At 55.0% G+C, this 13,351-nt stretch overlaps 1 protein-coding gene across 11 annotated transcripts in view; it reads left to right on the top strand.

Annotated features, from left to right (window-relative positions):
* The window catches only part of MYO18A (myosin XVIIIA), a 95,227-nt gene extending 82,635 nt beyond the window's left edge, over positions 1-12,592 (top strand). For 8 of the 11 annotated variants that reach the window (XM_080680755.1, XM_080680754.1, XM_080680749.1 and 5 more), the window contains 3 exons: positions 36-175; positions 4,162-4,287; positions 11,257-12,592. In XM_080680755.1, coding sequence (XP_080536881.1) covers positions 36-175; positions 4,162-4,287; positions 11,257-11,401 — 411 coding nt within the window. In that variant the 3' untranslated portion in view covers positions 11,402-12,592. Of the gene's footprint in view, positions 1-35; positions 176-929; positions 997-4,161; positions 4,288-5,518; positions 7,045-11,256 lie in introns of those variants that run through there. The other 3 variants (XM_080680757.1, XM_080680756.1, XM_080680751.1) reach the window with 2 other exon arrangements.
* Positions 12,593-13,351: the final 759 nt, after the last annotated feature.

Raw genomic sequence — 13,351 nt, 5'->3', positions numbered from 1 at the left:
CTCCTGTGGACTGGACTCCCCACTTTCCCTCCTAGGAAATGGATCTGGAGAGTTTGGAGGCTGCTAACCAGAGCCTGCAGGCCGATCTGAAACTGGCATTCAAGCGCATCGGGGACCTGCAAGCCGCCATTGAGGATGAGATGGAGAGCGATGAGAATGAGGACCTCATCAACAGGTAAGAGGGGCCTCTGGGGCAGCTTCAGACAGCACGGAGGCCCTCTCAACTGACCTGGGCCAGGCCACCAGCCTCCCTCCCCTCATTGCCAGACCCCAGCACGGGCCTGCCCTGCAGCAGCCGAGGGCAGAATAGGTGCTGCCTGGGTGAGACTCCTCCCCTCATCCTCGCAGTCCTCCCTCCCCAGGCCTCCCCGGACCTGGCTGTCCGGCTCTGCCTGTTTGGGATGAGTTATTCCCCCGTTTAGCTGCATTTCCGATGGCGCCTGCCCTGCTCTGGGGAGAGCAGAGATTTAAGGGCCGTGGTGCCTTGTTACCATGCCAGAGGTTTTCTCTCATAAAACCCACCCATGGAATGGTTTAGGAGAGACAGAGAGATTTGGAGTCTTAGGCTGGGGAGGAAGTCATGAGGCAGGGAGACCGGCAGTCCAGGGCGTGGGGGTGGTCAGGCCCTGGAGGGGCTCCCAAGGCTGCCCTGAGCAGAGTCCCCAAAGCTGCCCCCTTCCTGCATGAGGGCCAGGGCCGCATCCGGACGGCAGGCCTCAGGGAGCCTGCTCCTTTGTGTCGGGGGAAAGGTGCCCAGACCTCCCTCTGAGGGCAGCACTGTCACTCCTCCTGCCCTCTGGTCTCAGTCAACCAGCGCCGCCTCTTGCTGAGGAAAGAGGGGTCCTCGGCTGAGGGGTCCACCTTGGTTTGCCTGCTGATGTTTTTATCTTCTTCTGGCCCCCTGCCCACCATTTTCTTTCTGTTTCCAGTTTGCAGGACATGGTGACAAAATATCAGAAAAGAAAAAATAAACCGTGAGGACTGGAGCGCATGCGCTCTCTGCCTCTCCTGGCGTGGTGTCTAACCGCCCCTAACACTGGCCCCCGTTAGCCTGCTGCATGACGCATGGGGACACACAGCCTCTCGCATCTCCTCTGAGCTAGGCTCTCACGCTAACACTGCTGACTGTCCTGAGGGGAAGGCAGGGCGACAGGCTGGGCTGCGCGGGAGGCACCGAGGTGCGCTCCCCCAGGAAGGCTCGTCCGCCCTGGCGGGCAGGATGGGGGCTCCATCAGCAAGGAGAGCTCAGCCTCAGGAGGTGGTACCCACAGTCTGCCTTCCTGAGCTCCAGCCCGCTCCTCCCTCAGAAACCAAGTGCCGCCGCCTCCCCAGCCGATTTCTCTGGGGAAGAGTCTTGTTTGGGAAGGATTTGTCCACATCCTTGGGCTCCTTTGGAGCCTGAGCCGCCTGAGAGAAGCAGGGGTCTGCCACCTCCGTTGGCAGACAAGGGCAGGAGGTGAGGGGCATCTAGCAGTCACTTGTTTGGAGAAAGCATTCAGGCAGCTAATCACAGCCGCTGTGCCGTGGCTGGGGAAGGGAACACAGCCAGATGTGTTTACTTTACTCCCTGCAGGCACATTGGGCAGAGGGAGGCCCTGGGCCTTGAGCTGGTGGCAGGAAGCCCAGGAAGTCCACCCGCTCATCATTTCCTTCGCTCTGGGTGGGAGCCGGACAGCAGGTGCAGATGTGCAGGCCTTCAGGCGGACCCGGGTGACCCTCCGCCAAGTTCAGCCGGGCCGTTTTGGGGAAGATTGTTCCTTTAGCGTGGCGTTGGGTTTCCTCCCCCACTCCCTCTTGCCTGGCAGGCCTCCTGCCCTGGCCAGGATGGGCTGGCGGCAGCGCAAAGGACTTCGTGAGCTAATGATAAATGTAATAGTGTGTAACAGTGATAGAGGGCCGCTGGAGCCCGGTTGTCACACACAATTAATATCCCCCGCTGTTCTGTCTCCGTTTGTTTGTTCCCCCGCGATTCGGCTCCCAGTTAACTAATAGCACATGAGCCTGGACATAAATTGTATTTGACACGAGGTTTAATTCCAACCATTTAAAATTTCAACTGCCCCCTGAGCCTGCCTGCCCCTGGAGTTTGTTTACGGGCTTGATTATTTAAGGAAAAGAACCCAAACATCATCTATATGCTCGAAACTAAAGAGAAGGCGAGGGCAGGCAGGCCAGCTTCTCCACCGACTCATCACTCTGAATGTGAGGAGGAAAATTCATATTCTGGGCCCATGGCGTCTGTCCCCTGTGTGCACCAGCCCCGCCATCCTTGGGCTGTAGGAGCTTCAAGGACTGATAAAATGTGCATTTAAGATCATATTCTAAATCATTGCCAGGCACAACACATGGGTGCTTACACACACACACACACACACACACACACACACACACACACACACACACACACACCAGCAGGCACTCACGCAGGCGCACAAGGGCATGCAGTCCGGGCTGGGTTCCCGCTGATGGCAGCGAGGTGATGTGGCTCCTTCCTCAGCAGCTCTGGGCCTCAGCTCCAAGTTATCGAGCGAGTGTGCTAAGGCGGGCAGAAAAATAATGTTTCGATTTACTTAGAGATACAGTTGTTATTGCCATAACCTTAATGAAAGCAGTAAACAGCGTGGTATTAAGGGAGATTTATACAGAAACGCTTTTAACATGTAGACATAGATTTTGCGATGCATACAGCACCTCCTTTCTAAAGGCAATCAATATGGTTATGAACGGCGGTGATAAATTCCGGCTGTGAAGCTGGAGGAGGAGGTTTTCTGCGCGGGCGTATAAATCAGGCGTTATTGGCATTCCGTGGGGCCCTTGCACCACAGTAAATCTGCTGGGCTCGGACGGGCACGGGCTTGCATTAGTGGTTTCGGGGCTGTCTGCTAAACTGTTTACCCGGGGCATCAGCCAGCCTCGTCTTTGTTATAATTCTGTATTTGACGGAAGCCCATAAAATATGCCTTTTTATTCCCCTCCCCACGAGTCATGCTCTCTCACAGTCCCCAGAATAGAGTCTGGTGGTTTTGTGTGTGTGTGTGTGTGTGTGTGTGTGTGTGTGTACGTGTGTGTGTACATGCATGCATGCACACGCACACACGCCTGTGTGGCTATTTATTCAAGAACATAATTCAGGAACAGGGCTGCTCCTGTTGACACAGATGAAAGGAAATTTATATCAAGGAGAAATCCTAGCATATCCGTAGCAGGGGAACGTGACAAGCAGGAATTTCGCAGAATCCTAGAAGCGTTCTCACTCAGAAGCTGTCTCCAAGCCCCTGCTGCTCTGTGAGGGGTCACCATGACTCCAGCCTCAGAATTTGACTCCTTAGGGCTTTCCTGCAAGTAGAGAGGGCTCAGGCCAGCTTGGCCAAAAGAAGCACTGAGGGGCAAGAGCTGGAGGCTTGTCTGAGGGGCGGAAGAGGAGACTTGGAGAGACAGAGCCCCTGTCTGGGACTTTCTGGGCCCAACTGGATCTCCAGGGTGCAACTTAAATCCTGAAGTTGTCACCAGCTCCTTGAGAAATGCTGCTGTCCCCTCTTTTTTCCTTTCCTAAGGGCCAGGGCAGTCGCAGATGGGTCTGGGATATGGCCTCGAGGGCCCAGTTTAGCATTGCCATCAGCTAAGGAGACTCCCAGTTCAAGCTAACTTAAAGTTACAATGAATCCCTTCTCTTTCCAGCCTCATGGCCAGCAGCTCAGCTCTTGCAATGAAGGCATAGAAAATTACAGCAGCTATAGCCGCATTTTGGGGGAGTGGGTAGATCAGAAATAGCAGAATAGGCCTCAGGGAGTAACTGAAGGGCCCAGGACTCCTCTTTTTAACCAAGAGCCCTTCAGGTGCGATTGATGAATGGATGGTCTCCGTACCCTTCTCACTGGGCTAGTTCGCTGAACTGTCACACAGAGGGGAATGGAGGTGCCCCCAAGCTCTGCAGAGTCCTGGTGGCTGTCACACAATGCGGCCTGCTGCGTGGGGCCAGGGTTCTGATGAACGGCGCTCTCTATCTAACCTCTCTGTTCTCCCTGACTCACTGATGCGCATGCCACCCTGCATCCCACCCCCGCCCAAGACACACCTGCTGCCCCTTCAGCACTCCCTGCGGGGCAACCGGTGATCACCTGTTCCCCAGCCTCGCCTACCCTTCTGCTCCTCATCCCATAGCGAGGGCGACTCAGATGTGGACTCGGAGCTGGAGGACCGGGTCGACGGGGTCAAGTCCTGGTTGTCGAAAAACAAGGGGCCTTCTTCCAAGGCAACTTCCGACGATGGCAGCTTGAAGAGTTCCAGGTAAGCAAGTGGCCTCGAGCGGGGAGGAAAAGCCACCCATACCCCAGGCTGGATGAGCAGTATGCCTTTATCCCAAAGAGGTAGGCCTGATGCCACCTGCATCTCTGGCGTGGCTTGAGGGTGAGGGGCCTCGGTGCCCCCCGCATGTGGAATGAGCACAGGAAGCTCGGTTACTTCCTAGTCAGAGTCTGTGGTGCCCTTATTACTCCCAGGTCGTACTTTCCTACCAGGCTCAGGGCTTTGGTTTGGTGTAGGTTTAACTTCATCCCCGCTTACTCTTCCAACAAATGTTGATGGAACTGCCTGATAGTTTGGGCCGTGGGAGGTCTTAACAGGAGCAGCTGCAGCAAAGGCACTGGTTCTGCCTCCCCTGTCACAGCTACAGACACAGTGCCATCTTTCCCTGCTCATTCTCTCCTTCTTCTAACCTTTTTACTGCCCCCCCCCCCCCACATGCTTCTGTTCACACCCATGGTGCGGGGGCAGGTAGGCTTGCTCCCCTATTTTCCAGCCCATTCACAGTCTCCTGATCAGACAACTACTTCTGGTATCCAGGGGTCTGCCTTCCCCATCCCTCACCTGCCAGCCAGCATGGCAGTAGGGAGAGCCGTCCTCTGCTCCCACCCTCCCTGTGTCCATTTTCCCCCTTTTCCCCAACTCAGAGCCATCTCATCCCACCCCCTTCCAAGACAGCAGGTGGGCTGGGCAGAAAAAGGAATCCCTCTTCTTCTCCAGCTCCCTGAGGCCCCTTCCCAAGTCCAGCCCCTCACCACAAGCACCCAGTGGCCCCCTCTAATTGATTTAATTTATTCGGCCAAACAGCATTTTGTTATTGCAGATAACGCTGCCTTCCCCGCCCCACTGCCATTCACCACTGCGTGGCACGAGGCTCCAGGTAGTTGACAATGAAATAAATTGAACTAAACGTTTTAGAGGGGGAAAAGTGATGAAATAGAACAATAGTCTAATTTACATGACATTCTCCATGAAGCTATTTTCACTGACGCAAATTATTTTGCTTCATTTCCTCCGACGCTCTCACCGCCACTTTGCCAGGGCTGCTGCCGATTTCTCTCTTCCTCCTTCCTCCTCCCTCCCCCTGTGTCTGTATTCTCTAGGTTTAATGCTTGTTTCTCTCTCTCTCTCTCTCTCTCTCTCTCTCTCTCATTCTCTCCTTGTGCCCTTAATACACTATCGGTTCTCTCTTCCCCGGTTGCACCTCCTCCCTCAGAACGGCCCTCAGCGCCCTCGGGAAGGAGGGCAAGGAGGGCAAGGGGGTGGAGGAGAGGCCGGCCTCTGCCCTGAGCTCCCTGAGCTATCGGAAGAGGCTCACCCTGAAGGACTCCATCGGGGGCACTGGGGATGCAGAGTCACTCTTCACCACCCTGAGCGAGCGGGCTGCCTCCCCCGAGAGGCCCCCGCGGAAGGCTCGCCCGAGCCCCAGGATGGAACCAGGCCAGGGCAGGAAGTCTGAGGAGCCAAATGAGCATGGCTCCATCTTCTCCGAGGTCGGGCGCCGTGCCAGCCGGGGCCTGGAGAAGCGGTGGGGCTCAGATTTTGACGGGGCCTCGACCGTCTCTGCACCTGTCAGCCGGGCCTCCTCAGCCACACGGTGTGGCTCGGGCGAAGATGGGGCCCGCTCCTCCATGAGCATCTCACTGTCGGGCTCCCCCAGTTCCCGCCGCAGCACCTCCCGGCTGGACAGCCTGTCCAGGACCTTCAGCCCTTCCTTGAGCCGGGCCTCGGGCCTCGGCCGGGAAAGCCCTGACTCCCGCCTGTCCCTGGGCCGGGGCTGCCTGGATGAGTGGGATGATGGGGCCAGCGTGGCCCTGAGTGAGGCGCACTCCCAGTACAGCCACCCGTCGCTGGCCCGCAGTCTGTCGGTGCCGCCGCAGCCACGCATCTCAACCTCTGCCACGGAGGAGCCTCTGGGCTCCAGCATCCGCCCTGTCAGCCGGCACTCCTACCTGGACCCAGACCTGGAGGCTGCCATCAATGAGGTGTTGAGCTACAAACCCGTCCCGTTCCAGCGGACCAGCCTGGAGCCCGACTCCGAAGACGACCGGAAGAGCATCCAGAGTGCCCGGAGCACCCAACTGGAGTCCCCTGAGCGGGCCACCAGCATCCGCCGCTCAGCCTCTGCGGCCGATGTCTCTCGGTCCCGGTCCCGCAGCAGCCGCAAGAGCCGGAGCAAGAGAAGGAGCAGCTCCAGCTCCAGCTCCAGCTCCGAGGATTCCTCAGAGCACAGGCGGCGGAAGAAGGGGCGCTCTCGAAAGAGCAAGAAGAAGTCCAAATCGAGGAGAAAGAGAACAGAGTCAGAGTCAGAGTCGGAGTCCTCATCATCCAGTGGCTCTACGGTCTCAGGCCACAGCCGCTCCAGTGTGAAGAAGGGACCAGCCGTGGAAAATGAGGAGGCTGGGCAGGCGCACCGGCCGTCTCGGAAGGAGGAGAAGAAGCGTAAGAAAGAGGTGGACAGCCTGATGATGCGGTACCTGTACCGGCCCGAGAGCGACTAGTGCAGTAGGTGGCACCTGGCGTGGAGTGCAGCATGGCGTGTGCCACTCGGTGTGAACTAACGTGCTCCTGCCACCACCTAGGCCCTCCTGCGTTCCTCTTGGGCAGGCCTGGCCTCAGAGAGCCTCCTGGCTACCCGGAGAGCAGAGGCCAGCTCAGCTGGTTAGTCATTCGGAGCCCTGAGCCCAATCAGCTGAACGTGCAGATGATGTCAATCACAGCTCCCACTTACCGTGTCCTACCCTGGGCCAGGCACCCTCCTAGATACCTTGCACGTTTTATTCACTTAATCCTCATACTAACCCCATAGTAAAGGTCTGATTAGCCCCATTTTATAGAAGAGGGAGCTGAGGCTCAGGGAAGTTAAGTCACTTGCCAAGGTCACATAGCCAGGAAGTGATATTGCCAGGATCTGAATGGAGGCTATTCAACTTGTCCTTACTCCAAGGCAGAGCACATGGGTCAAGTGTTTACCTGGCAGCACACCTATAGGAGCTCTTATCTGTGGCCCCAACAGGCTAGGCCCACCCTGGCTGACTCCCTGGTATGGATTGGTGCATTAGTGGCCACCAGCTCTCATGGGGCCTTTTGCTCAGCTATCCCCTGCCCTGCAATGCCACCTTCCTCCCTGGCATGGATCTCAAGCCGAGGAGTGCAAGGTGCACTCCCACCCCCATAGCCCCATAGTTCTGCACCCTGCAGCAGACCCGGAGATGCCTAACTCTCTCCCCACCCCTCCCACCTGAAGCCCACGCATGGGCGTCACCTCATCTCTGCTCATCTTGTGAAGTTTTAATGAATAGAAATTAGCAGCTGCTGAGTGACAGCCCCCTCCCGGCTTTCTTGCCTCCCCTGTCTTCTCCCTGTGGGGAGGGAGAGCTAGCAGTCAGGCCCTCTCTGCCCACACCCCCACCTCAGAAGGAAGGCAGAGACTGACTCATTGGAATACCATTGTTGCCCGTTCCCCTGGCGGGTGGTGACATTTGGATCACCCTGCCTGTGTGAAGCTGGTTCTGGCATGGCATCCTCCCAGGGCAAGCTTGCTGCTTCCCAGGAGGTCTGGCCCCAGAGCGCAGCCCCCTGAGGCACGGGCGTTTGTTTCCTGGATGCATGAACTAACACACACCTGTCGCATGCGTGTGGGCTTGTGCAGTGGAGCAGCTGACAAGTACACTGACTTTGTCCCTTTTATACTGAAGGGACCAAGTTTGGTTTTAAGGAAGGGAGAAGTGGAAGTGAATGGTACCCAAAGCTGTTTGAAGATGGGGGATGGGATGGGATTGGGGGGATGGGATGGGGAAGATGGAACTTGAACCCAACCAGGCTCATGGCCAACTCAGATTCCTTGGGCCCTGGGCTGCTCTGAAACCAAGCCCTTGGGCTCAGCATTGCTCTGTCGCTTCCCCCAGGTAGCCGGTGGTTGTAGGTGCTCTGGGAAGAGCAGGAAGTGTCTCAATTGCACTGGGGAGCCATGACAGCTCCATAGTGAGAAAGGACAGGAGTCATAATATGTCTGCCACCTCAGCCGCCCTGGGGGCGCCCTGCTGCCCCAGCACGGGAAGGCAGTTGATGGACCATGGAGGGAGGTGAGGAAAGCAGAGGGCCAGGCCCCTCTGAGCACTGCACCTGCAGAGGGAGGCCATCGCACACTGACCAACAGTGTGGATTTCAGAATCCAGTGGGTGCTCTTAGCCCTTCGTCACCCTTGACTCCACAACCAGCAAGAACAAAAACACAGAAAGCCTGTTTCTTCCCCCAGCCACCAGCTCAGTTCCTCTTGTCCATCGGGAAAACAGGAGTAGTTCTGAAACCCTACACACCACCACCTCCGTGGAGGATTGTATTCACTGCGGGGAGAGCGGGCACCAAGCCATCAGCCAGCCAACCAATACAGAGCCGGCGAGACAAGGGCCAGGCGAGGGAGGACCTAGTTGGACTCAGCATGTCCTGCCAAGAGTGGGGGCGGAGGCAGAGTGGTGGCTTAGCTTCCCATCTGGCGATGGGGACCAGCGAGAATTCAGAACACGAATGCATCGCGTTGTAGCTAAGGCAAGGGGAGGAGGCTGCCACCCTGGGCTCGCCCAGCAGGAATTAGCTTATGTACCAAATTGTTTGTGACAGCGTTGAGCAGGAGACAGTGGCTTGTGAGGAGGAAAGCTTTTTAAACAATTTGGTTAAAATGTTCAAATTGCCAGCCCTGACTCTTGCCCTGGGGAGGGGGCTGGCTGCCTGCTGTAGGCTCTCTGACAGCTGTGGCCATATAAGCCACAGAGGAGACTGGCTAAAGAGCACCCAGGGTAGGAGCAAGGGGGTCTTGTGGCTCCACAGAGCAGGGAAGAGAGGTGTGGAGTTAAACCCCCTCCCCCCCACCCCCTGCCCAGCAATCGGATGGAACAGTGTTGAAACCTGGCTGTCATTTTGCCAGGGGTCTGCCTGGCCCGCACAGCAATGTGGGGGTGGGGGCTGCAGCCCCCTCTGAGAAGAGGTGAGAGTGGAAAGGACAGCAGCACCCAGTTAGCATCTGGATGTCAGCCCTGGTATCTGCCTCACCCCCACCTCTGCCCACAAAATAACCCCACTGTCTTTTCACAAAGCCAGTTCCTTTGCCTAACAGCAGACCTTAGCATTGGATGCCCAGAAATTGTGTCTGAAAAATGAAAATAAAACCCACTAATTTAGAATTCAAACAACCCAAACGCTAAAAAAACCCCAGTTTTTTTTCTACATTGCGTAGTCATCATTGGCCTTTATAATTTTGTCCCTGAGACACCCCAGAGTCCTTAAGTGCCTTTGGCCCATCAAAGTAAGACTCATTTGTGTTCAGGCTAGTTTGTATTAAATGTGTTTTGTGCTATTGTGATTCCGTTAAAAATGGTAATTCATTCATGAGAAATATGATAACTATTAAGCAGACTGCCCCATTCCAGAACCACTTTGCATAATTGAACATGTATTTTATCAGGCTGTTCCTTCTCCCCAGGGAGGGATAGAGAGAGCGAGCCCTGGCTTTACACACTCCCCGGGCTCTCACCCAGGCCAGCGGGAGAAGTCCGGTTTGGTCTTGTTTTCTCCTCAGGTCACCCAGTCTAGTGGCAAGGCTTTGAGGTCTAAGAGTCCCAGGTTTAAATTCACACACTGGCTGTGTGACCTTGGGCAAGATGCTCCATCTCTTTGAACCAGCTTCCTTGTGGCATTGCAGGGGTTATTGTGAAGATAACATAGCATATCCAGAGCGCCCAGGAGAGTGTCTCACACACAGGAAGTCCTCTGTGGCCAAATCCTCTCTTCACCACAGAATGCAGTTTATCCATGCAGAACTGCTTCTTGCTCCTTTGGTTTGGGGATAGAACTTTGAAAGGACTAGTAAACCAGGCCCCTCCTCAGATTCTTAGAGTTGTAGGCAGAGAGATCACAGAAGTCCTGTTCAGCCCAGTGGAAGCTCTCCAGGACCTGAAAGCAGAGCTGGGTCCCTGGAAGCACTGGGCAGGGACCTACTGGGTGCAGGGCACTGGTAGGGGTGAAGCCACGCTGAGCTGCATTTTCTCCAAGAAGGTTGAAATTATAGTGCACTTGAACTGGCAGAGGCAGTGGAGGTGGGGGGTGGGGTAGGGGGAGGCTTTGGGAAAGAAAGAAAAGAAAAGGATACTGGACCTGGAAGATGAGGTTCCATCCTTGCTTGATGCCATGAGCCTGCTCCACCCAGGGGTGATGCTACTCAACATCTTGGTGGGGGCGGATATAGGTGGAGTCTCTCAGTGGCCTGATGAAAGCTCTATGGGGTTGGGTTATGGTACCAAGAAAGGGACATCTATGCCACCCTGAAACAGAGGTCTTGCCAGCTTCTACATCCTGAGTCTCCTCCATTCCTTATGGTAGGTCGATGATGCCATGGTCAAGGGCAGACATTCTCACAGGCCTTAGGAAAACCTGGTCAGGAGAAAGGGTTCAGATCTGGGAATATTCAGTGGGTAAAGGCCCTCCTTCTTGGAATCTTTTCAGGAATAACTTTACCTCGGACAAGTTGTAGTCATGTGATCACCAGACCTTTAGTCTCCACATCAGTGTGGTCCATGGACTGCTTGCACCAGAATCTTCTGGAAAGGGAGTTGAAAATGCAGAATTCCTGGGTCCCACCCACGAGCTAGCGAATCAGAATTTCTCAGGGGAAGGACCCAGGAATCGGCAGCTGATTCTTACGCACTCCAGTCTGAGACCCACTGCTCTACGGCATCGCTCTCCTTGGAGTTTTCCAAGTTTTCAGAGTCAAGACCATGTGCTCCTTTCTCTTACCACTCTGAAGGTCTTCTAGGGAAGCCAGGAAAGGTTTTTACTTCTCAGTGTGTGGCTTTTGGGGAAGGCTATAACAGCTTTGGGGGGTCTCCCCAGGACTAAAGGCTGTGGTGCTGAAGATTAGGAATATCATTCCTCTGTGACCTCATTCCTCTCTCCCTGCAGCCCCACCAGCTACTGGAAGTCCCTTGCCCCTGACCGGTCAGATGAAGAGCATGACCCTGTTGACAGCACCTCCAGGCCCCAACACTCCCACAGCTACCCGAGTGACAGCGACACAGAGGCCAAGCCAACGGAGACCGACGCGTAGCCTCCCACCCCATGGGCTGCTGCTGCCACGGCGCCTCTCCCAGGAATGAGCGGGGCACAGGTCTCCCCACCTGACTGCTGATCTACAGGAGACACACCTGACCCTCTGGGGTCAGGCTGTGGGGTCTGATGTCTCCACATGGAAGAGGTGGGGGAAGAGGAGTTTCTGATAAGAGAACTTTTTGCTCCTTCCGCCTCCAACATGCCACACTCTTGGCTTCGACCTTGGGCCACTGTGGGCAGTGGCAGGTGGCTTAGCACTGCATGGAGCCAGCAAGTTGACCTCCATCTTAGCCCTCTGCTCAGGGACGGTGGACAGATTGCCTACTGGGACATTCTCGGTTGCTGGGTCCATGGGGCGGAGTTGGGGGCTGGAACAGCAATTCCTTCCCCCTGGCTTGGGGTGAGGGCTTTCTCTTCTCAGTGCCTGCTGTCTTTTTACTTTTTAATTTAAATACCCAACCTCTCCATCACAGCTGCATCCCTGAGAGTGGCAGCTGGGGCCCCAGGACGACTAGGGGAATTTCGTCTCCATGTTCACTTCGGAGAGCAGCCCTTTCTCTGTGCAGCTGGAGAGACGGCTAAGCAGAGCTTCCAGGTGCTTCTGGGTTTGGACTGAGCAAACCTACATAGACAGGGGTGCATCTGTACCATCCGGAACATCCAGCCCCTCCTCCTCGTCAGCTCGTCAGTGTGTTAAGTGCAATGACCTATTTAAAAGTAAACCCATTCCACCTACGCCAGTTTGGGGCTTAACCAAGCACTGCCTCCCTCCCGCTCTGTCCAAGTTGCCTGGGCCATAAGCTCAACATGAGAGGGAAGGCCTTGGGTTGAGGACTTGTGATCAGAAAAACTAAAGCTGGAAGTTTTGATCAGTCCTGATATGTATTAGACACGGGTCCTCACCCTGTGTCCTGAGCCTAAGTCATTTTTTTTTCTTCCAATCACCCTGTCCCCCCGCACTCCCGACACACAAACACTTATCCTAGACTTGACAACATGTGGCCTGACAGTCCCAGCCCCGACCCTAAAGGTCATCCCTCCAACATCACCAAACTTGGGGGCTAAAGGGCAGTGCCTGGCGCCGCTGCCATCTGCTGTCCCCTCTCCTGCAATTGGATTGTACTCATTGGGCTGTGCTCTCTCTTCCCTGATTACCTGATGTATGGAAATAAACGTCCTTTTCCTCCTGGCTCTGCCCATTTTTCTGCCTGTTCCATAGGGTAGCAGAGTCAAGATTCTGGTGGGGACCTGGGGGGATCTCCCACATCAGACCATTCAGACCAGAGCCACTCAGAGAGCTTTGGCAGGTCATTTGGGGCAGGCAAGACAGTGAGATGAGAGGATTGGTCAAAGGAGATACAAGCCCCACTTTTAATTTGAAGAGCCTGTGGATTGTAATTCAGGTTGGCACAGCTACCAGGCCTCATCTTCCCCTGGCCTCTACTTGGAAATGTTGAGGTCCCTCTGTTAAGTCGCACCAATTACAGAGATCCTGCCTGCTCTAACTTTTTGTTGTTGTTAAGGAATACAAGCCCTTTGTGTTAGAATTTTTAAAGTTTAATTTTAGTCATTCCAAAGATGACTTTTTGATCAAAACTTGACAGAACTCTGTCCAGCCCCATGGACCTCAGGGCAATTTGAACAGGCTAGGGCTTCTGGCTTCTCTTCCTTCCTGCCCCAGTTGACACTTGGTCTCCTCACTGAAGCCAAGAAGCAGTTCATGCAGAAGGACTAGAAGCAAATGGATTACTCCTCCTCTACCTTCTGTAATGTGACCAGTTATAATCCTCCTCCTCTACCCTCTTTTTTTTTTAATTTAAATATATTTTATTGATTTTTTACAGAGAGGAAGGGAGAGGGATAGAGAGCTAGAAACATTGATGGGAGAGAAACATCGATCAGCTGCCTCCTGCACACCCCCTACTGGGGATGTGCCCGCAACCACAGT

Source organism: Plecotus auritus (genome assembly GCF_963455305.1).
Source record: "Plecotus auritus genome assembly, chromosome: 7".
NCBI lineage: Eukaryota > Metazoa > Chordata > Mammalia > Chiroptera > Vespertilionidae > Plecotus > Plecotus auritus.
Note: the sequence above shows the minus strand (reverse complement) of the source record. Positions and strands in the feature narration are given on the sequence as shown.